This window comes from Thamnophis elegans, chromosome 3, assembly GCF_009769535.1.
Source record: "Thamnophis elegans isolate rThaEle1 chromosome 3, rThaEle1.pri, whole genome shotgun sequence".
In the NCBI taxonomy this organism is placed as follows: Eukaryota; Metazoa; Chordata; class Lepidosauria; order Squamata; family Colubridae; genus Thamnophis; species Thamnophis elegans.
In genome coordinates, this window is record NC_045543.1 from 49230718 (window position 1) to 49255737 (window position 25020).

General features: G+C 38.7%; 2 protein-coding genes across 2 annotated transcripts in view; one reads left to right on the plus strand and one right to left on the minus strand.

Moving 5' to 3' along the window:
• PDE6B (phosphodiesterase 6B) overlaps positions 1–20898 on the plus strand; it is a 43441-nt gene extending 22543 nt beyond the window's left edge. Inside the window, exons 13-22 of the mRNA XM_032214222.1 lie at positions 770–877; positions 2866–2975; positions 5748–5835; positions 7704–7804; positions 10205–10312; positions 11895–11958; positions 12701–12775; positions 14168–14251; positions 16464–16614; positions 17634–20898. Of these exons, the coding sequence (XP_032070113.1) occupies positions 770–877; positions 2866–2975; positions 5748–5835; positions 7704–7804; positions 10205–10312; positions 11895–11958; positions 12701–12775; positions 14168–14251; positions 16464–16614; positions 17634–17689 (945 nt within the window). The 3' untranslated portion in view covers positions 17690–20898. The remainder of the gene's footprint in view (positions 1–769; positions 878–2865; positions 2976–5747; positions 5836–7703; positions 7805–10204; positions 10313–11894; positions 11959–12700; positions 12776–14167; positions 14252–16463; positions 16615–17633) is intronic.
• On the minus strand, positions 20027–24867 carry ATP5ME (ATP synthase membrane subunit e). Its single transcript, XM_032214221.1, has 4 exons — positions 24761–24867; positions 22176–22230; positions 21361–21459; positions 20027–20211 (listed from the first exon to the last, which is right to left on the minus strand). The coding sequence occupies exons 1-4, from the start codon at positions 24794–24796 to the stop codon at positions 20189–20191; spliced, it is 213 nt and encodes a 70-aa protein (XP_032070112.1). The 5' UTR covers positions 24797–24867; the 3' UTR covers positions 20027–20188.
• Between the last annotated feature and the right edge of the window lie 153 nt (positions 24868–25020).

Below are 25020 nucleotides of genomic sequence, written 5' to 3' on the forward strand. Positions count from 1 at the left end.
CAGGCTAACATCTTCTAAAACGTCTACAGTTTTGAAACGTATTGGATTCCCAAGATTTAGCAACCAACTGGCCATTGAATGTGAAGGCCTAGGAGAAAACATGTTTATGCTTTTTGCCTTCCTTAGTAACTTGTATACCCTAATGCATTTTATTTAGATTATAAACTCCTTCAAAATTTTAAATTAACAGTTCAGGTATCAGTGATCCAAATTAATGAATAAAATAAATTATGGGATCACTAAGAAAAAAATAGGTACAGGTAGTCCATCATCTAAGACCACAGTTGAGCCCAAAATTTATGTTGTTAAGTGAAAATTTGTTAAGTGGCTTTTACCCCATTTTATGACTTTTCTTGCCACAGTTAAGTGAATCACTGTAGTTGTTAAATTAGTAACATGGTTGTTAAGTGAATGTGGTTTCCCCATTGACTTTGTTTAGCACAAGGTTGACCACATGTCCCCAGGACAATGCAAATTTCATAAATGTGAGTCAGTTGCCAAGCATCTGAAGGTAAATCACATGACCATGGGGATATTGAAACGGTCATAAGTATGAAAATGGTCATGTCACTTTTTTCACTGCCTTTGTAACTTCGAACTATTGTAAGATGAGAATTCCCTGTAATATATTTCTCCTGAACATCTAAATACCCAAAATTGGATAAGAAACTTTGGGGGGGGGGGTGAGGGATAGTTCCTTACCTCCTTTTGAGAAAATTGTGGCACATAAAACTTGGTTTGCACTGATTAACTCTTTTTATTTTCACAGGTCCTGGTGAGGTTTGTTTTTTCAGTCAGTAAAGGTTACCGAAAGATTACCTATCACAACTGGCGCCATGGCTTCAATGTTGCGCAGACTATGTTCACCCTCCTTATGGTACATCTTTACTAGGTTTTCTTTAGAAACAGTTTCAGTTTAGAGTAGGGGTGTCAAACTCAATTTCATTGAGGACCACATCAGGGTTGTGTTTGAACTCGGAGGGCTGGGGAGTGTAACCGGGGGTGGGCGTGGCGAGCTCAACATCGCTCGTGTGGTGGCCAAGTGCTAAGGCAAGACTTCCCTGAGATCCTCACTCACTCTCATTATAATCTCCTTCCTTCTTTTCTTCCTTCCTTTTCCTTTGTCTTTCCACTTTCCCTTTCTCCTTTTCTCCCCTTCTTGGATGCTCAAATGCAAAAGGGGAAACATTTCTACTTTTGTTTTGTTTTCAGTTTGTTTTGATATCCCCTATCAAAATAGCTCCTGCCAATGAAAACGGAGTGTTCCCCATTTTTAGCCTCAACGGCCTCCTGCAACCCTCGGCCAGCAAAAATGGAGCTGGAGCCGGGGGGGGGGGTACACATGCGGCCCTCCTGAGCTCTGTTTTTGCTGGCAGAGGGCTGCAGGAGGCTATCTCAGCCAAACATGGGTGCAGGGGTGCAAGGGTGTATGCACCCCAAGTTCTATTTTTGCTGGCAGAGGCACTGCAGGCCGGTCCTTTGCTGTTTCCAGGCTGGGCTGGTGGGCCAGCACCCCGCTGGGTGGATCTGGCCTGAGTTTGAGTTTGACACTTTTGTTTTAGAGCCATTTCCAGATATAACTCTTACTTCTACAATTTACTAGATATAATTGTCTTTGCCATTAAGTTCATAACTCTCACCCTACCCCGAAATTCTTAGTTTGTCTAAGTATCTACAGTTTTTAGCTCAGAGTTTCCAACCTCATTCTGCTTTAAGAGCCCAGATTCAGATATTCCATCGTTTATCAAGAAATTAGGTGATAAGGGCAGAGGTGGGTTTCAAAAATTTTTACTACCGGTTCCGTGGGCATGGCTTATTTTATGGGTGTGGCTTGCCAAATTTATGTTTCAGATTGGAGATGGGAAATAAAATATGCTGTAAAACTTTTTTTAAAAAGGCCAAAGAAAGCAGCAACCTGAGCTGCGCCTAGCTGAACGCAGGAGATCTGGAGGGTGGTTTTGTTTGCTGCCTGAGAGCTCCAGGGGAGGCAGCAGTCTGCCAGCTGCCGAGCACCCTGCTCATGAGTAAACTTGCTCACGAGTAAACTGCAGATTAGAGGCAGCCGGTAGATCCTGGCATGCTCGCTTGGCTGTTCGCCCAACCCTACCCACCCCGGAACTCACAGGCAGCAAACGAAACTGCCGCCTCCTGCCTCTGTGCAGAGGCTTAATCCCACTTCAGAGGCAGTGGTTGCGAAGCCTCAGGGCTCCCTGAGCAGCCCACGGTGCTTACGTGTATGTAGGCACTATGAGGCAGTTGTGTGGATGCACATGGCGAAGACGAGGCAGGGTGAGCGTCAGAGCGAGCCGGTTCAGAGGTGTGGCCAGCCAGCCATCACTACCAGTTCAGAGACCCTCACCTAATTACCACTATCAGTTCTCCTGAACCGGTACGAACGGGAGCAAACCACCTCTGGATAAGACGCTTTATACAGAAATCACAGTCCATAGTATTTAAAGCACTTCGGTAGAAATTATCTTTATTTGGATGCAGATTTAGGAATGTCAAGTTGAGTTACTTAAGCATCCTCAAGGCTTCTGATTCTTAAAATATGCTCAATTACACACACACACTAAAGCAAAATAAAGGCCAAAATGTTAATTTCCACTGACTCTGGAAAGAAGTTTGTGGGTTACAAATGGATGGCTGCAAATATGCAAGCTCTTTTAAAAAATTTTGAATGCAAGTTCTACTTTCATTTAATTTTAATGCAAAAAAGCTAAATAGCTTTTAATAAGAATATCAATGGAAATTCAACTTGTATGGGTTTTTTTTTTAAAAAAAACTGTAACAAAATAAAAACTAAATCTGACAGATTTTTTAAAAAATATCCGAGAATTTTTTTTTTAAACTTGTTTTTTATAGACAGGTAAATTGAAGCAGTATTATACAGATCTTGAAGCCTTTGCCATGGTCACTGCAGCTTTGTGTCATGATATTGACCACCGAGGAACCAACAATCTTTATCAGATGAAGTAGGTGCTCTTCTTTTATTATCGACCTAATTTATATTCGGATCTGTTGTTTCAGAATAGATTTCGTATTAAATTCTACAGGCTGCTCCTCCAAAAGTGAAATGATTCTTCGTACATATAAGAAAAACTGCCTGTGTCCACTTACACATTGATGGAGAATCATGTGCAGATTCTCAGTGACAGTTCTACGATTTCCATCTGTTGATTTTAACTGATCTCTACAAACAGAACTTAAGAAATTGCAGTCTGAAACAAATAATAGATTCCTACCATCTTTTGTGCAAACTATGGTAGTTAACCATTTCAGAAACGTTTGGTTTTCCTCTTGCATGCCCACAAGGCTTTCAATTGTGCACATATAGCACCCAACTCTTCAGGGAGTATTTTAGCTCTGCACCTTCTGCAAAAGCATCTCCAACCATTACAAATTCTTAAAGAGCAAAACTCTTTTTGTGATGACATCTATGCATTCACAGAGCTCCTCCCTGCCCCCATACGAGGGAAAGCAACTACACTGATAATGCCAAGGCCCAGTCTCTTCCCTAGCGGACTCAGCTTTGTAAAAAAGAGGTATTTAAAATTATCCTCATTTCACTTTTTTCTTGAGATCACTGGACAACTTACAACACTGAGCTGCACTTCAGTGAATATTTTTATTTTCTGATAGGCATTCTGGGAAACAAAGGTGGTCCTGGGGGAAGAAGGGGTGAATGATGTTGGTTTAGCAACATGATGGCTTTCAATGTAAAAGAAAAGTGAAAAAAGGCAGAAAAATTCTGATGCAGATTTCAGACACCTTAAACCCCCTGGCCACACTTTGTCAACACCTACCAGATGTGGAATGAAATACTTCAGAGGACCACTAGATGGCATCAAAGGGTTTCTTTTTTTTCTTCTTTGACATACATTAAGTGCTTAGTGAATTGTCTGGGTCAATTTACTTTATACATAATATTAATAACAATAATAATACTATGTATGTGTACACAGTAATAATCTTTCAACTTCTAACATTAATGTATACATAGTAAATATATTTATATTTATATTTATATTATGTTACGTTATATTATATTATATATTATATATTATATATTATATATTATATATTATATATTATATATTATATATTATATTATATTATATTATATTATATTATATTATATTATATTATATTATATTATATTATATTATATTATATTATATTATATTATATTATATTATATTATATTATATTATATTATATTATATTATATTAATTATATTATATTATATTATATTATATTATATTATATTATATTTATTATATTATATTTATTATATTATATTATATTTATTATATTATATTTATTATATTATATTATATTACAGTATACATAATAATATTTCCCCAACTTCTAATTTGTACCTCTATTTTCTAATCCTTAATAAAGCAAATCCCATATTAAGAAGAATTCTTTATTTATCCATCAACTCTTGCCCTTTTTAGTATTTCAACTCAAAGGGTTTCTAAATCTTTTTGTAGTCTTCAGATTTTGCAGCCTAGATCTGATAGCTGTAACATTGCTCCTATTTCTGATGGCTTATACCCTCCATAAATATATTTAAAAACTTCAAAAACTACCATTTTTAAAGGCTGAGGCCTTCCTCATATGAATGTATCACTCCTTGCATAAAAAATTATGCAGAAAAATAATGTTACGGTAAATGTCTAGCTGTTCCATGGTGAAGTATATGCTTCTAAAGTATATTCATATTTAAATATCTGTCTGCTGTTTTTGCTGCTTAGAAATTTTACAGTTGATATTCTCATTGTTTCTGTTATGTGTTGTTTGCATGTTAGCGATAGCGTTGTTAACTGCCTTGGAAGCAATGAACCATAATAAAATGTATCATAAAATAGTTATAATGATATAGCACCAGGATGGCGAACCTATGGCATGCGTGCCACAGGTGCACGCAGAGCCATTTGTCATGGCACACAAGGCATTGCCCTGTCAGCTGGCCAGCGCACATGCACACCCTGGCCAGCTGAGTTCAGCCTTTTTTAAAGCCATTTTTCACTGGGGAGGGCGAAAACAGCCTCCCACCCCCAGAGGCCCTCCGGAGGCTTCAGGAGCTTCCCTGAAGCCTCCGGAGCATAAAAAAACGGTCCTACATGCAAACTGGAAGTTCGGGACTGGACTTCCACTTTGCTCATAGGGCCAGTTTAAGCCCTCCAGAGCCTTCAGGGGCCTTCTGGATGCTTCCCTGAAGGCTCCGGAGGACTAAAAACAGTCCTATGAGCAAATTCACTCATAGGGCCGTTTTTAGTCCTCCGGAGCCTTCAGGGAAGCTCCTGAAGCCTCTGGAGGGTCTACGGTGCGGGGAGGCTGTTTTCGCCCTCCCCAGGCTCCTATAAAGCCTCTGGAGCCTGGGGAGGGCGAAACAAGCATTCAAAAAATGGGAGGAGCGCCTGTCATGCGCGTATGCATGCTATGGGGGTTGCACATTACATTATGGGTGCAGCATACCCACGCATGACCCCCCTGTGCTCCCCCCGCTTATGGTACACGAGCCAAAAAAGGTTCACCATCGCTGATATAGCACAACTCAAGGAAATCATCATTTTAATAAAAGCTTTCATTGTCAAAGATTAGAGCAATGTCTGGTTGCTGTTCTTGCACTTCCAGTCCCAAACAATCATTTACAAGCTTGAGGATAAAAATAAAGAAGTATTTGGCATTCTCATAATGTTTCCATGCTTTAATCCTCCCTGGTGTTTGCTAACAGATCTCAAAATCCCTTGGCAAAACTGCATGGCTCATCCATTCTAGAGAGACACCATTTGGAATTTGGCAAGTTTCTGCTCTCCGAAGAGGTGGGTGACCAATATTTTGAATGGCAGAAGTAATTGGGTGGATCCATGTTTTGCTTTTTATGAAACTGTGATTGGTGATAGACACAACTCAATTTTTGATTGGAATTAATAATTGGTTTAAAATTTTGCACCAATTACAAAGCTTCCATCAACATTTTTTTCCTTCTCACATGCAGGATTTAAAGAAGTCAATTCTTTCAGCTCCTAAATAGCATAGCCTGTCTTGAGACTGCATTTAACTCCCATGTTAATATACTGTTAATCTATCTATCTATCTATCTATCTATCTATCTATCTATCTATCTATCTATCTATCTATCTATCTATAGCTCTGTGTGTGTGTGTGTGTGTGTGTGTTCCAGCATAAATCTGGAACGCTTCGAGCAATTTAAACCAAACTTGTACACAGATGACTTATTCTCTGGAAAAAAATACTGTGGGGGTAAGACATCCCTAACTCCCTTCGCGGTGTGTGTTTTGTTAAGATACAGTCTGTTGTGCCTTAAATGGCTTCTACTGTACTGCCATAGAATGGCTTCTACTGTACAGCACAGTGGAGTTGCCATGGTAATGGCTTCACAGTACTCCAGAAGGGGGCTCCCTCTGGTAAGGGAGAAAATCGAACATTAGAAATTACATTTGGTCCGGACATTTTTCCCCTATAAATAAATACCCAGGCTACACTGGATTATCAACTAGTAGAAAATAAAATTGGCTTGTTTATAATTCAACAAGTACCAGGTTCAATTAATCATTTTACCAGGTGGTTCAAAATACACACATGCTTAATATTAATTGATCATTTAAACCAGTTAATTTGGAATTTATGCTAGAGCACTCTATTTCAAAGTTTAGATTGTAAGTATTGAAATTAAAAATAAGGGCATTTTTATACAGCGACCACTTGGAAAGCAGCATTTCAAGCAGAGAAAAGTGAAGAAACCTTCAACTAGGAGATGGGAGTGAAAGAGATGGCAAACTGGTAGAAGTGTCCTGAGGAAGGACAGGCATCAGCACACTTCAAAATCGAGTCTGCAAAATATTTGGAGAACAACCAAAAACATACCTACCATATAAGAAATAATTCATCTGAATAAAACACCAGTAGAAACTCCTGCTCAATAGTTACAGAATGATGGATCAATTGGTGGAAAAATAGATATTGGGAAAGTTGGGTGGGGAAAGTTGAGTATGATCCAGTTTGTTCTTCTTTATGTTGTTCTTTCCAAATGATGAAGGTGTTTAGTTACATTTTTCTATATTCTGAGCATACAGCAGAGGAGAACACAAGAGCAGTAAAATCACTTCAGCACTAATCTGATCACTTTCCATTGGCTTCTGGAAAACCATCAACAAAAGCCCATGATGAAGTGTGAGATAGAATGTGTATCTATCTATCTATCTATCTATCTATCTATCTATCTATCTATCTATCTATCTATCTATCTATCTATCTATAGTGTGTGTGTGTGTGTGTGTGTTCAATAGGCATTGAACCTATGAAAAAGAATTAGTACATCTTCTCAGTATCTATTTTTTATATAAATATCAAATATCTAATTGTAGTAGAAGGAGTGTGGAAGAGCCTGGGGATGTAGTCAAATGAGGAATCAGCCTAGCATCACTAGTAGCCACAAATGATTTAAGTCCAATGGCCTTTGGATTCTGTTAACTCTTATCTAGCGCCAAAACAGTGCTATTAGTTGACTAGATTCTTGTTGCATACGCATGAGCAATAAATTATTTACTTGGAACGTGCGGTCTTGGTCTTTTGCACTTGACAACTAGGCTTTGAAGAAAGATACCACTAGGAAAAGTTAGAGGCAGGACTAATCTTCCACTCTGATTTATGTATTTCTCCCTTTTAGTCTCTGAACATCTACCAGAATCTCAACAGGAGGCAGTATGAACATGTAAATCATTTAATGGATATTGCCATTATAGCCACCGATTTAGCATTGTATTTCAAGTAAGTGATTCATAAGGGAACACATATGTTTGACAGTTCTTCAGAATATTGCTACATTTTGAGTGAAACAACACAAATAGGAAAGAAATAATAAAGTAGTTTCAGTGCAGGTAGTCCTTGACTTAAGACCACAACTGAGCCCTATATTTCTGCTGTTAAACGAGACAGCTGTGAAGTAAGTTTTGCCCCATTTTATGACTTTTCTTACCACATTTGTTAAGTGAATCACTGCAGTTGTTGTTAGCCTCACGGTTGTTAAGTGAATCTGGCTTCCCCATTGACTTTGCTTGTCATAAAAGGGATCACATGACCCTGGGACACAGCAAAGGTCATCAATAGGAGTCAGTCGCCAAACATCTGAATTTCATCACATGACCACGGAGATGTTGAAATGGTCGTAAGTGTGAAACATGACCATAACTCCCTTTTTTTCATTGTTGTTGTAACTTTGAACGGTCGCTAAATGAACTGTTGTAAATCAAGGACTGCCTGTATTCTTTAAAAAATTGGTCTGCTCAAGAAGAATATAAGCCCTAAAGTGTTAGATGGTGTTGAATTTTGCTATCTTTCTTTCCACTAGACCAAAGGTGTCAAACTCAAGGTTCAACCCCTGGGGCTGGCCTGTGATGCGTCCGGCAGCCAAAATGGGACATGAGGGGGGCACATGCAGCTCCCCATGTCCCATTTTGGCTGGCAAGATGCTGCAGGAGGCATCCTTTCAGTAGTGGGATTCAAATAATTTACCAACCAGTTCTCTGCCCTAATAACCAGCTGGGTAGGTGGGGCTCGGTGATCATGTGATTATGTGAGTGTGGCCAAGTCAATGTCACTCAGGTCGATGGGCACTTCGCCTTAGTTGTTACAATGGTAATAAGGGTTAACTGGAGTGGCAGTTTCTGTAAGCAGGGCAATAAAGATTAGGCTAGAAACAACACCAGAATGTTTCCTTCCTGCCTTCCTTACAGGATTGGCCCTGTAAAGTGGGAAAAAACAAAAAATTTCTTCCAACAACTGGTTCTCCAAACTGCTTAGAAAGTTACCAACCGGTTCTCCTGAATAGATGCGAACTGGCTAATCCCACTACTGCATCCGTTCCATCCCCCACCCCCAGTCAGTCCCTGGAGGAGAACTACAATGCTGAACCAGACCTTGAAGAAATCCAGTTTGACATCCCTGCACTAGACGTTCAAATGTACAAGTTTCATGTCAATTGTCCTTTATTTTATCCCTCCAGAATCCTGTGCTTTGGATAAGACTGAGAAAGTGACTGGCTAAAAGTTAGCTTTCATGGCCAAGGATTCTTCTCTGATCTTAATCCATCACCTTAATCAGAACATCACATTGCGGTGTTTTCTACATACAGTGCAGACTATATAGCTTCAATGTCCTGGGGAAAGTCAAACTATGGATTGAATTGGTTCGTTCTCCCAGAATAGCATTAACTTGTAAATACCGTATTTTTGGAGTATAAGACGTACCTTTTTCCCTCAAAAAAGAGGCTGAAAATCTGGATGAGTCTTATACACTGAATACAGCATTTTTTGCCTCCCAAAACCCCACCCCCTTCACCAAAATGGCCATGCAGGGCATGGATAGCCTCTAGGAAGCTTTTAGAGAGCTTCTGCGGGCTGGGGAGGGCAGAAATGAGCAAAAAACGGTCCATTTTTTGCTCAATTTTAGTCCCCCAGCCCCCAGAAACACTCTATAAGCTTCCTAAAGGCTATCCATGCCCCCCTTTTTTTTTTCAAAAAAGGGACCCGTTATCGTGAAAAACAGGCCATTTTTGCCCCACCCCCCCCAGGAGCACTCTGCAAACCCCCTAAAGGCCATGCCTTTTGGGGGGGAAGGGCCCGTTTTTGTGAAAAATGGACAGTTTTTGGGAGGTTTGCAGAGTGCAAAACCTTTTTTTTTAATTTACCTCTTCAAAACCTTGGTGCGTCTTATACTCCGGTGCGTCTTATACTCAAAAAAATACAGTACTAAGGAAGACCGTGATTTTTTTGATAGGAAGGCCATAATTTGTTGTCTTAGGGTCTGTAAAATATTCAAGGGTATATCAAGAGACATGTATGCAGCTTAAGCATTAAAGAACAGGAAGTTGCTTATATTTCATCGATAGCAAATTCTGCTCCACACTTTTAATATTAGTTCTAATCCAATGGACAATCTATATATTAAAGGGAGGTTTTTGTTCGATTTTAGGTAAGGCACGGGGTGATGGTGTGAAATCTATATCAGAATGAAATGAGCCCAAGAGGACCTGTGAACTCCTTTTCTTTCTAAGACTTGTGCTTATAATGTTGAGTTACTAAGACATTACTGTGAATTTTGATAATGCTCTAGCTACAAAAAAGGAATTGGTTTTTCTAATTTGTTTGCTGTCTGCAATCTTTTTTTAAGAAAGAGAACAATGTTTCAGAAAATTGTTGAAGAGTCAAAGACCTACAATGATCAGAAAAAGTGGGTTAAATATTTGTCTCTGGAAACCACAAAGAAAGAGATTATTATGTAAGTGATCCCTTTTTAAAAGCTAAACATATAAATTGCAAAAGTGAAAAAGACAAAATGGCACAATCTGGGGTTAAATGTTTGTACTAAACTAGGTCTACCTATATGTGGGGTATGTATATATAGCATATATACATATACGTCTCTGTGTGTGTGTGTGTATGTATGTATGTATGTATCAAGAACGGGTGTGTTTTTGCCCTCCCAAGCCCCCAGGAACTACTGGTTCAGACTGGTTCGACCAAACTGGTAGTAGTTTGGCGGCCTGGGTTGCTGGAACCGGCAGCGATCCAGGCCTGCTACCCCCCCCCCGAACCAGTTCTCCCAGCGCCACCATAGGCGCCACCATCTTGTTTTTTGTTTCTGCGCATGCGCAGAGCAATTTAATGTATGTATGTATGTATATACATGTTGGGTCTTTTTGTAAAAATTGGCTATCTGGTTAAGATGTACCAATAGGTTTTTTGAGAGAGTTGTGGATGGAACTTAAGATATAGAAAGTTGAGAATTATTGATATTAAATTTTCAGTGTTCTCCCTAGGAGGAATTACTCTGAGTGCAGAACATATATTACAGGTAGTCCTCGACTTACAATAGTTCATTTTGTGACTGTTGAAATTTACAACGGCACCAAAAAAGCAACTTATGACCATTTTTCACACATATGACTGTTGCAGCCTCCCCACGGTCACGTGATTTACATTCATATGCTTGGCAACTGATTCATATTTATGACTGTTGCAGTGTCCCAGGGATCACGTGATCCCCTTTTCCAATCTTCTGACAAGCCAAGTCAATGGGGAAGTCAGATTTACTTAACAACCATGTTACTAATTTAACAACTTAACAAGTGTGGCAGGAAAGATCATAAAATGGGGCAAAGTTCATTCACCAATGTCTCACTTAGCAACATCAATTTTGGGCTCCATTATGGTCGTAAATTGAGGATTACCTGTATTCAAGCCACCTGGATTGGATGAGAAAATTCTAACAGCTGCCTTTTGGAACTAACACTCTTAGTGCCACTGTAAATTAAAATATAATAGTCATAAAATCTTAAAGAACTTGGGCAATCTGGCCGGATGCTACCTGGAGGCTACACACACATGCTTGCCTACAGACCATCAGCATATACTTGGGAAGATGAGGTTTTGCCCGGTCCTTTCTATAACTTAAACATGTGTTTAATATGAACTCTGAGTCATGGAAGGAAAATATATTGCCTTGACATACCAAGGTGCCATACCAACTCATTATAAAAATTTAATTCCAATAAAACACTGGTGAGCACTTTGATACAGAACACTGAGTCTCACCTGATGAAGATATCTAAACCTTCTACAGCTGTCTTTCTTTCCTCTCTACTAGATAGCTTTCTCCTAAGGCACCATTCCCTGCTTCTCAATGGGTTCCTTTTGGGTCAGTTCTTCCTGGTACCCTCATAAGATATGCATGTATCTGTCTTGGAGAGCTGCTTGGAAATTTGCTTTGGTGCAATGATTTTGCTGCTTGGGAGAATGTGAATGGACAGAGAAACACAGATTCCCTCATTGGGTTTTTCCTTTTGGCTTCTTCTTTACAGGGCTATGATGATGACCGCCTGCGATTTATCTGCTATTGCAAAACCCTGGGAAATCCAGAGTAAGGTCAGGTGGCTTTTACAGTGTCTTTTCTTCAAACATTAAGACCAATCTGTGGATTGTGCATTTTCTTTATCATAGAGTTGAATCATTTTATCTGTAGTGTCCAACAAAGCGTTAAGGGTTGTTCTGACTTAGACTTCCCAAGATCATGAAGCAGACTCCTTACCCCGATAAAACCCCTTTCATTTAGTTTAAAGTGAATTCCTCTCCAGCAAAGTCCCAGCAAACAGTCTTTTATGAGATTTCACAACTACAGACCTTTATCAGGCTTGGAGAGTTGCGAGGCCGATATCTTCCAAATGCCATGCTGTAGCAGCAATTACTTGGCAAGAAGTCAGGAAGAGATCTTCACCCTAATGAATTGAACTAATTGTCTCCTGCAAACACCACTCCCCTTTTGCTCCTCTTTATTCCCTATGGGAGGGGCCATTCACCATCCACCTGTGCCTTTACTCCCGAGTTGCCCTTGTTCCTTAACTGTTCCCTTCTCCTGGCAACTCTGTGCATGTGCACATTGGGAACAGACTCCAGCTGTTCTTCTGCCCCACTGATATTTGACTCCGAAGGCAATTGATAACTGTTAGATGGCTCTGACCCCATCGCTATCTCTGATGCAGAGCACTCGTCAGAGCCTTCCCCAGACTCCAGGACTGGCCCATGTTCCTCTCCAACCTCCTCACTGTCCGAATCTGCTATCAGCACTGTGTGAATGCCAACACCATATACTTTTCCACCCTGTGTACAGGTGGCATTACTTGTAGCAGCTGAATTCTGGGAACAGGGAGATCTGGAAATTTCTGTACTTCAACAACAACCTATTGTAAGTTCATTTTTAAAAAATTAGTGATTGATTTGCTTCCTGTCTTCTTCTATTCCCTCCCCCACTAGTAACCTTTCTACTTCTAGAAGGTGAAATCCTAAGCTGTGGGCAGCCCTCCTTTGCAAATGTCCTCCCAGCAGGAGGAAGACCCAGAGTTAGCTCAATTCTGATTCAAGGGGCATCAGCACTGCAGGACATGCAAAATAACAGCCTTGCTAGAATATATAGTAGAAGCTATTTTGGGACCTTTCCAGGTGAAACAATAGTTTAAACTAATTTCGTAGTCAAAGAGAGATGAAGAAGAAAAAAGGACTTATCATTCTCACTGTAATATTTCCTCACTACAATGGGCAACGGGGCTGAGAAGGAATGGATCAAGGACAGATGGTTTCTCCTCTGTAGATCATTTCATCTTGAAATTCACCCAATTTCAAAAGCAAATGTGGTGGTCATTGAATGGAAATCACCCAAATTTATATATGGAGAGAAATGTTTTTTTTTCCTTTTCCATGGGAGCAAATAATAACCATTTATGTGAGAAGAAAATTAACTTGATTTAAATAACCTCATTTTTTCCCAAGACATTATTTTCCGATTTTCCAAACTACTCAAAATTTCCACTACCAGTTCTCCAAAGCTTGTCAGAACCTGCTGGATTTCACCCCTGCCCATGGTCAGGTGATCAAAATTCAGATGCTTGCCAACTGATTCATAGTTATGATGGTTGCAGTGCCCCAGGGTCATGTGATTATCTTTGTCAGAGTTTGTTGCAGCAATCACATCCAGAAAGCACACACAGGTAACTGATTCAGCAGGATTCATTAACTTCTTTTTATATCTAACACATAAAGTAACTATACAATACCAAAAGCAGGTTTTCCGTCATGATAGCAAATACAAGCAAACACAAACAGAGAACAGTTTCAGTTTTTTTTCAGAGCAGCAGATTAGTTTAGAGCTCAGCACAGACTCAGAGCTGCAGAGCTAAGCCATGCCCAGGCTCCAAACTGTTTCAGGTCCCATTGGCTGACCTTGTTACTAAGTCCTATTCCAATTCATAAATATATCTACTCTGACAATCTTTTGCAAGCTTATGACAGCAAAGTCAATGGGGAAGCCAGATTCACTTAAGAACCATGTTACTAACTGAACAGCTGCAATGATTCACTTAACAATTGTGGCAAGAAAGGCCGTAAACTCACTTGACAAATGTCTCACATAACAACAGAAATTTTGGGCTGGTTTTAAGTCGAGGACTATCTGCTATTGGCGTGCTTTAAACCTTCCAGGTTTCTTGGCAACACTAGAGTTCAGACTTCAAAACTCTGTTTCTTCAGAGGATTTCATTAATGTGCCCATTCAGAAACAACCATTGCTATTTTTTTTCCCTAGCCTATGATGGACAGAAGAAAAGCTGCTGAACTCCCAAAACTTCAAGTTGGTTTCATTGACTTTGTGTGCACATTTGTATACAAGGTAAGCGGATTAATGATCTGATCTATTAGGTCCAGGAAACTTTACTAAGTTTAAATCACTGTATGAAACCTCTTGCCTTCTAGGTGATTTGGATTTTATCTCCCATCACTTTTGGAAAACATGAGCAATAGCAAGGGATTATAAGAATTGTAATCCAAACCATCTGGATGGCATTAAGTTGCTTATACTGGTTGAAGCAGATATTTTTTTATCACCAACAATATCTCTGCTTATGGCATCTTAAGTACAAATCCTTTGGGTGTTAGAAGGCAGATTTCCATTTCTTTTATTTATAATTAACCTTTATTTTTGTTCACTAGGAGAACACGATGACTCAGTGGGTAATACACTGAGCTTGTCGATCAAAAGTTTGGCAGTTCAGCGGTTTGAATCCCTAGCGCCCCATAACGGGGTGAGCTCCCATTACTTGCCCCAGCTTCTGCCAACCTAGCAGTTCTAAAGCACGTAAAAAATGCATGCAGAAAATTTGGGGCCACCGTGGTGGAAAGCTTTTTACAGCGCTTCATCTGCCTTTGGTGTTGAGTCATGCCAACCACATGACAATGGAGACGTCTTCAGACAGCGCTGACTCTTCGGCTTAGAAATGAAGATGAACACTGCCCCCTAGAGCAAGAAATGAATGGCACGCATGTGCAGGGGAACCTTTATCTTTAGCCGCTGCTCGTGCATGCACACTACAACTAAAATTGCTCTGGGCATGTGCAGAAGCAAAAAACAAGATGGCGGCGCCATAGGCAGGAGAATCAGTTCAGGGGCATGGCAGGCCTGAGTCACTGCCAGTTCCAGCGATGCAGGCCACCAAGCTACTACCGGTTTGGCCGAACCAGTCCAAACCAGTAGGAACCCCCCACTGGTGCAGAGGGTTTGGGAGCCTATAGAGTGCTCCTGATGGCCAGGGAGGGCAAAAATGAGTGAAAACAGGCACGTTTTTCACAAAAATGGGTGTGTTTTTGCCCCCCCAAGCCCCCAGGAACACTCTGCAGGCCTTTAAACTCTCTGCACGCTCTGTTTTTTTGGAAAAACAAACCTGCAGAGTGCTCCTGTAGGCCAGGGAGGGCAAAACCTTTTTTTAAAAAATTTACCTCTTCAAAATCATGGTGCATCTTATAGTCCAAAAAATACGGTAGGTTAGGTTAAAAAAGCAAATCCTCAAGCAAAACAGAAAAAATGTCTGTTGTATTTCCAGTTGAAGGTTTTACTTCTTAAAAATAGCCGTGTCTTTTCTTGAAGCAAATTATGCTTTTGACCTTGGATAGATCTTTGCTGTGTAACTGATGCTTAATGCAGCTTATAAGAAAGGCCTTGTATTATTAATAATAGTTATGAGATGTATATTTGTGAATGTATATATGAGAAATAAAAATAAAAACTTTTTTTCCAAAAAAGGATTTATATAAAATAATAATAAAAAAGAAAGGGCTTGTTTAAATGACCATGAAATTTTTCAGGACTGAAAAAAAGAGACTTATAACCATTTTTCCCACTTAAAATTGTTGCCCCACAGCCATGTCCATAGTCATGTGACAAAATTTGGACGCTTGTCAACTGGCAAGTGTTCATGATGGTTGCACTGTAACTGGGTCATGTGATCCCCTTTTGCGACTTTCTGGCCAGCAAACCAGAGGTGGTATTCAGCAGGTTCTAACTAGTTCTGGAGAACCAGTAGCGGAAATTTTGAGTAGTTCGGAGAGCCAGTAAATACCACCTCTGACTGGCCCCAGCCCATCTATTCTCTGCCTCTCGAGTCCCAGCTGATTGGGAGGAAATGGGGATTTTGCAGTAACCTTCTCCTACCATGCCCATCAAGCCACGCCCACCAAACCATGCCATGCCCACCAAGCCACGCCCACAGAACTGGTAGTAAAACTTTTTGAATCCCACCACTGTAGTAAACACAATGTAGAAACCAGATTCACTTAATAGGCGTGTTACTAACTTAATAACTGCAGTGTTTCATTTAGCAACTGTGGCAAGAAAAGCCGTAAAATGGATCAAAACTCATTCAACAACTGTCTTGCTTAGCAACAGAAATGTTGGGCTCACTTGTGGTTGTAAATTGAAGACTACCTATAACAAGGAGATATTAGAGCTACTGGTAAAGACTGCAAACACCTCAGGAGGCTCAAGTCTTTGCCAAAGGACTTGGAAACCATTCATTTGGGATCCTTCTTCCTATTGTTTGCTCATGTAGGAATTTTCAGAGTTCCACCCTGAAATTCTGCCAATGTATGAAAGGCTGCTCAACAACCGCAAAGAGTGGAAAGCTCTGGCTGACGTGTCTGAAGCAAAGATGGCAGCCTTGCAGGAAGAACAGAAGAAGGACCAAAAAACAGATGCTCCAGGTTAGGGGGGAAAAAAACCTCAGGATCTCTAATATTCTTGAAGCCTCTGGAGCACAAAAAAACTGGCCCTGCGAGCAAACCGGAAGTTCGGGGACAGACTTCCGGTTTGCTCGTAGGGCCAGTTTTCCTAAAGGCCCCGGAGGGGAAAAAAACAACACTACAAGCAAACCGGAAGTCACTTCAGGGAAGCTCTTGAAGCGTCTGGAGGGCCTCCAGGCGGAGGGAGGCTATAAAGCCTCTGGAGCTGGGGAGAGTAAAAAAAGCACGCCAAAAATAGGGGGGGGGGGGAATGCTGATCGTGCATGCATGCACACTGGGGTCGTGTGCAAAGCACGTGAGCCAAAAGAGGACTAGCCATCACTAGACTAGCACATAAGTATGTCCGAGGGGAACCTTTGCCTTTACCTAAGTCAAGAGAAGAGGTTCCTTTCACATTGGAAAGACTAGTTTATGGCCTCAATTGCTCAATGGATTGAAGACATAATGTGACTTACAATTTATAAACAAGTTGCTTATATACATAGTTCAAGTAGAGATAAATTTCAATGAAACATGGTCGTCCTTTATTGGACATCTTTTATCCTTTATTGAAATTGTTACGTAAAACTTAATTTTGTATTACTTTTGGCATTTCCTTTTTTTAATGCTTATTTTTTTCCTTGTTTAAAGAATAAAGCAATAAGAACAAAACCAATAGCAGAAATTAGGTTTAAAACACAGCTAGCAATTTCTCTAAAGTACAAGCTTAGCCATACCATTTCATTCATCCTCATCTATACCAATTTTATAAATTTATCTCTTTTCTGTCAATAAAATTGTTCTTATATCGTAATTCCAAAATCCAATCAATTTTGTCTTTCCCCACTCAGTTCAGATCGCTTCTTTTTCATCTGATGACGATCCTGCAATTAAAACAGTGCCTGGCATGCAAACATTAAGTAGATGGTTCTTCATAGCCAATTCTTAAATTGACACCCACTAAAGACCTCAGCTAACCATTGCTTTTTTTCTTTGTGCAGCGCCAATGGCCAATGGAGGACCTGTTACCTCATCTTCAACTTGTTGCATTATTTAGATTAACATTATAAGAGTACAATAGGTCAACAGTACTTAAGGGTGGATTCACAAATACAGCATCAGAACTAGATTTGCCAGGTATACAGATGAACAAGAGCCATAGCCATGTGGATTTAGAGAAGCACATGTGTAGTCTCCTTGAAAAACTTAAGATATACATAGCTAAGTAGCTGAAGATCCTCCCATATGTTCTAAAGCTGTTCTGGAACATGACATGTATATGTTTGAGCTACATGAACATTCTGTGTCACTAAACTAACTCTCTGCCTCCTGTGGTATTTTGTGGCTATATTATTAGAAATCTAGAATAATCTGTTTCTCAAGATTGTTTTATAAAATCAAGGGCCAATCATGGCTGAAGTAGTTTGAAATCAAGCAGACTCATAACAAAGCTTTAGAGGACCTAAGGTGCTCTCATCAATAACATGTACAATGAATAATTTCAGCGCAGACTATATGAAGGCGAGACAAATCTGTAGAAGGGATGCAATCAGCCATCAAGGGAGAAAAATGGAGTCTATTCCCATACAAATCACTGGGGAACAGACCCCTATAATCACAAATCCTGCTTCTGCAAGATATTAAGTTGCAGTCCTTGTTTCAAATGTACCAGGGGTGTCAAACTCACGGCATCACGGTGATGTCACATGATGTATCGGAACTTTTTCTCACTTTGCTAAACCGGGCATGGGCATGGTCAGTGCATGAAACATCTGGCCCCAGGCCAAGAGTTTGACAGCCATGGTCTAAAGCTTCAAATTTGGCCTTGGACATTAGCCTTATTCTTACAGAATACTTCCTTCTTTTATTGACATAAATAAATCCCAGGTTAAAACACATAAAACACACACACACACACACACAGAGGCTTCCTTTCAGATGCAAAACAATTTTTTGTTGTCAGCAGTTTTTGCTTATAGACCAAAATAAATGCTAGAACTGTCCAGAAGAGCTGGTGATTATTGGCAAATGCAGTTTATTTTCATGTCAAGGATATAATGGGGAAGCAGAGCATATAAACATTTGTGATTTGACTTTTTTTTAAATTTATATTTATTGGCTACCCAACTCCAGTGAAATAAAATAAATTATGTAAAAACACATGAAGAGTTGGGGACTGAGCCATCCAGAATTATAATTTAGTACTATTGAATGAAATAGAACTGAAACTGTATATAAGCAAATTGCTTTCCATCACAAAGGAGTATGGAAATAAATATGAAAGAGCAAGGACGTCAGCCTGGTAGCTAAATACAAATTATTCCGCATTATCATGTTTTCCTATGGCTGAACCATGAAAAAACTAGACTTGCTCAAGCTGTGGTCTTAAAGGTTCCTGAACATTCCTCAGTCAGCAAATGTGACAAACAAGTACTGGAGTATACAGCACCGGTCATAGCACTGCTGTGCAAAATCATAAAACTCTTAACTTACAGTACTTATTTCAGTCATGTCATCCGATCAAACTCATTGGAAAAGGAAGCTATTCTTGGAATAGCTATTCTCCAATAGCTGTAAGAGGAAATGATGCTGCCCAAAAACAGGGTGAGTGGATACTATCAAAGTCACCCCCTGCCAGAGCATAAAGCAAATAAAAAAGGCCATACGAGATCAGAAAATGTGTAGAGCTGGTCCACAAAATTATGAAAAATCAGGCATCATTGAATGGATAGCATCTTATTACAAATAGGATAGCAAGGCTAGACAAATTTCTGGTAAAGGACTATATAATTCTAGTTAAATCGCACAAGCATGTGTACAAATTTAATTTGACCAAAGTTATTTTTAAAAATAAAACATTTAAAAACCTTCCATTTATTCATCTACCTGCCTTAAATCTTTCAAATAGAGTGTTTTTTCTCAGCATATGCCATGTCTAAGGAAAACTGAAAATGGATGACTTATTAGTGTGCAAGGTGTTACTGGTAAGTAAGTTTTCTGAGGAAAATGAAAACTACATGCTGAAAGCTAAAAAAAAATCTACATCCAATATTGAGAATGAATTGGTGGTCTGAATTGGTCATCAAAAGCTTGTAATTTTTATACAACAGAATGCTATAAAAAGCAGAAATTGGAATATTCTTTGGATCAGATCAGGTGTTTCTATTCTTAATCACATCAGTTTGCTTTACAATGGACCTCAGTAGTTTTATCCAACATTTTTCCTTTCACTACTTATAATACATATAGCTTTCAATATATACTGTAGAAGACTAGTAGCTACTCAATCATTATCAGTGTTAACATCATCACTAGTACACGTGTTTGTGTATCAGTCAATACACAAACAGAATCAACACAAGGACTTAGAGAATAAACTCAGATCAGCACACTATTTCATTTTGTCATTCCTTTTTTAATTAGCACTATTCACATTAAGAAAATCAACATTGTTGTGAATGTCTGTTTACTGATGTAAATAAATGTATTTTAGACATTTAGAATTATCTACTTCAGCATTTCAAAGATTGGATATAAAGATGTGGACCAAGGAGGTTTATTTCAGTATTGATTCTTGAGCTAAAAAAAGAAAAAAAAAAGGCAATTAGCAAAAACAGTAGCAAGCTACATCCTAAATGCACACAGATTTTAAACAAATTTTTGAAGGAAGCTTTATGAAGTATATTCTTGTCAGGTTTTTTTTGCCAATTTCCTTAACTGATAATACTTTAGCTACTAGATGATCAAAGACACAATAATATTCTCTTCCAAATATGGAAGAATTATTATATATTAGCTTTATACTAGATTTTTTCCCCAAATTAAAATAAATATTTAGAATCAATACAATCAGATGTAGCCACCCTTGAAGCACATTAATTGAAATCAACGACTGGTTCTTTCCATTGATGCCTGAGATGACAGGCCTCCACAACCAACCATAATAAAAGAAAAATGATACACATGGGGAAATTTGATGCAAGTATATAATCTATGATATTTGCATCATGATGTATTTTTCATCACTTCCCCCAGCTCCCAAGATGTGCAGCAAGAGTATTGTATGCACAAACTTGGAAAAGCAATGAAACACTTCCAGGGGAAGATTGGATTAGAAAGTTAACTGGATTTGCAGAAATGTTAAAGCTGGCTACTTTAGCCAGAAAAAAATTGGTGAAAGATGTTTTTGAAAGACCAGAAATCTTTTGTGGACTTTCTATTGAAAGAAAAAAGATTAAAAAGAGACAAAGAAAATGGATAAAAGATTATAATCATAACTCAATAGAAAGGCAGAAGGCAGAATTATGTTTATTAAATTCCTTCCTTTTTTCACTTTCTATCTTACCATATTAAAAATGCATATAATTTATTTATATCCTGCCTTTACAAATAACAATAACAAATTTACAAACAACTCAAGGGTGAAGATATCTGACATATCTTTCTCCAATTTTCCTCACAACAACAAATATGTGAGGTGGGTTGAGGTGAGACAGGGTTTTCATGGCTAAGGCAGAATTAGAATTCAGTCTCTAGCCTGGTGCCTTAAACATTAGACCAAATTGAGTCTCTCTCTATGCTTGGATGTATGTATCTATGTATGTTATATGGGAGAGAGGGAAGTTTACTGAAATCAAAAACATCAACCTTCTGTTGACATAGATGTAGTCCACTTATAACATTCATTTAGTGACTATTGTCAAAATGAAACAAATGTACAGAAAATACCGTCTTCCAATGCTTTTGCAATTCTTTTCAATTCCTCCTGTTTCGCTTTTTCCTCTGCTTCTATTCTCCTATCCTCTGCAGCAATAGGCTTTAAATAGGCTATTGTAAAGTAAAACAATATGTACTCAGAGGAAACATAAATGCATTATAATGTATTCCTTTACATTTCTTTGCTTTCAATTCATTAAAAGCATGTGGAGTTTCAAAATACAAAATATTTATCATAGGCCTCTGGAATAATTTTAGCTTCACAGTGGATCAATTTGTTCTCCACTTTTAGCATTGCTAAATTAATTAATTAATAAATAATTAAATGCAATTTCACAAAATATAGAAAAGGGTAAGTATAGAGAGTATACTATTTTTTTATTAATAAGCCCTGAACTCAGAATGGATTTTTAACAAGATTTTAAAAAATGTTTTAAATTGATTTATTAAATTTATATGCCGTCCATTTTACCAATAGTGATTTTTTTATAAAATTATTGATAAAATTGAATATGCTCATAATATTCATGCACCAATATATGCATCAAATCTTAATTTTGGAAATATAAATATAGACTCCAATCAGGAGCAACGTGATATTAATAAATTGGTATCAATATACAACAATCTTGTGCACTTATTTTTTTTCACATGAAGTGATCTAGAAGATGCTTGTGAATAACTTAAGCCAGATGGAACAGCTGGATGTAAATGCATCTATTACAAAAATATTACAGTACAGTTTAATTGATGTAGTTTTTAAAAGCTAACTTCAGCTATTCACAATCCAAACATAAATAAAAAGGTTATTTTTATTAACCACTTACCATATCTTCTTGCTCCATAAATGATTCCCAACAGCAGTGCTGAGTATCTGCAGAACTTTAAATTACAGAAACGTAAACCATAAAGAATATTCATAAAAAGACTGAATTCAGACATTCCAATGTGTTATATATATTTCCACAGTAATACCATTCTGTATACCCACTATTATTATGAAGTGGTATACACATACCATTTATTTAGCAACCATTCAAATTTACAACAGCACTGGGGAAAAATGTCTTCCCCGTGGTCACATGATTAAAATTCCAATGCTTTACAAGCAGCATGTATTTATCATGGCTTCAGTATCCTGGAGTCAGTTACATGATCACTATTTGCTAGCTGGATCACAGCTGGCTTCCGACAAGCAAAGTCAATGGAGGAAGCCAGATCTGTTTAACAATGGCAGTGATTCACTTAAATCAGGGGTGGGCAATTAATTTTCCCAAGTACCCACAGAAGGAACTGGGACTGTTATGGAAGGCCAAACCAACTGGGCTATGAAAGAGCATAGGCATGCATGTACACCATACATAAATAGGAAAAAAAGCAGTCATCTTCAAAATAAAAGTAATGCAGTTGTATTGAATGCATAATGTACACTTATTTACATTTGATTTTTAACTTCCGAATGACCTCATGGGGCTTGTACAGGGACAAGCAAACAGCTGGACGTGGCCTGGGGGCTGTAAAATGCTCAGGTTTGACTTAACTTGTGACTCATTTAACAATGTCTTGCTTACCAACTGAAATTCTCATCCAACTGTGATATAAAGTCAAGGACTATCTATACAATTTTGTATATTACACTTGTTTTTAGCAGCATAAAAGCAGTAACCAGAATGAGAATGCAAAAACAATAATGACTTATTTGAATACTTTGATCATATTTTCAAAAGGATTCCCAGGTATTTTTATTTTGTAAGTTGGAATGTCTATGGGAGACAAAAGGAAGTTGCAGATGCACAACCATCATATAAACCAGGGGTGTCAAACTCGTGGCGCCACGTGACGTATCGGGACTTTTTTCTCCTTCGCTAAACCGGACAGTGGTGGAGCCAGCACGTGACACATCCGGCCTGCGAGTTAACATCCCTGATGTAAACAATATTTCAGCTCCACAGAAGCAGAAAGGACCAGAAAAGCATTGCAAAAAGCACCTCCTTACATTTTCTGGAGAGTAAAAATAAAGCAGGGGAGAAATACTTCCAGACTTGCAAGAATCTGTCAATATAACCTTACAAGACATAGCTAGTACTGGTAATTCTTTTTGTCTAGATTACCTCACAGGACTAACACATATATATCCTTTGGCAAAGCCAAGATGGCTTTTAAACAGTTTTCAATTCAAGACTCTTCCTGATGGGTGTATTTATTTGTCATTATTACATTTCATCAGAACTTTTCTGATAAAGCTTGTAGGTGAAAATCTTTTTAATTCTTTGGATATGTCTAGATCTTGTTAAGAATTTCTTGTTAAGCACTCGGGAGAGTCTGACTAAGACACCAGTTATAAATGCTTTATGTATGCTAAATGGTCTGAGATTGATATATTTATATAGGCTATAAAGCACTGTAATCTAAGTGCTATTGCTATATGTATGTATGTATGTGTGTGTGTGTGTGTGTATGTATATATATGTATATGTATGTGTGTATATATATATATATATATATATATATATATATATATATATATATATATGTAGTATTTGTGCTGATAAATAAATAAAGGCTACATATATACATATATATATATATACATACAATAAAGGCTAATTATATATGTATGTATGTATGTATGTATGTATGTATGTATGTATGTATATTTATATGCATGTATGGGTATGGCTATGTGTGTGTATATATATATGCACAGACACATACATGTATGTGTATAATGTGTGTGTTTGTAGATTTTCACGGATGTGTGTATGCTGGTCTTGTCGTATTCGGGTCTTTTCCCGTGTAAGATTGAGATTGTCTTGGCAACGTTTCAGCGAGGTCTCACTTGCCATCTTCAGGAGATGGGGAGTGAGACCTCGCCGAAACATTGTGTGTATATATGTATACGTATATCTGTATGTATGTATGTGCATATATACACATACACACGTGTGTGTGTTTATGTATATATGCACACACGTGTGTATGTGTATATATGCACATACATACATACAGATATACGTATACATATATACACACACGTACATATACACATGCAATATACACATGCATGCACATATATGTGCATATCTATGCATACAAAATGCATACAGATATATCTTATCACGTTTTGCAAATAAAAGAGAACAAGACCTCGTTTGAGTGAGGGCGAGAACGAAATTCACAGGAAAACCCAGAGAAAGACGAGCTACGTGGAAGACTCAGGATCTGCAAGACCGAAAGGGCAGGAGACGGCCCGCCGTTCCCCAACCAGCCCTTCCCCGTGACCTCTACGGTCACCTTCCGACTAAAAGGGGGCGCCGACGGGCCTCCGTCGTTCGCCCACCACGAGACGGAGCGCGTGAAAACTGGCGCCCCAACAGAAGCCCGAAGCGGCACGCGCGGCGCCTCAGCTCACCTTGATGAGCGGAGAAACCTCCACCGGGGCAATCATCTTCTCCTCCCGGCCAAAGGAAAACGGATGTGACGCACAAAACCGTTTAGAACGCAGGCGCGCCGTGACGCAAGAACGTCGACGTTACAAAAAGAGACACAGGGAGAGGTAGAGATAGAAAATTGAAGATCACGCTCGAATGCATTTTTTTATAGAGCTGCGACGTTAACAATAAGGCTCCGACAAATTCCCATGGGAAGTTTTGCGGCTATTTTTATTTTTAA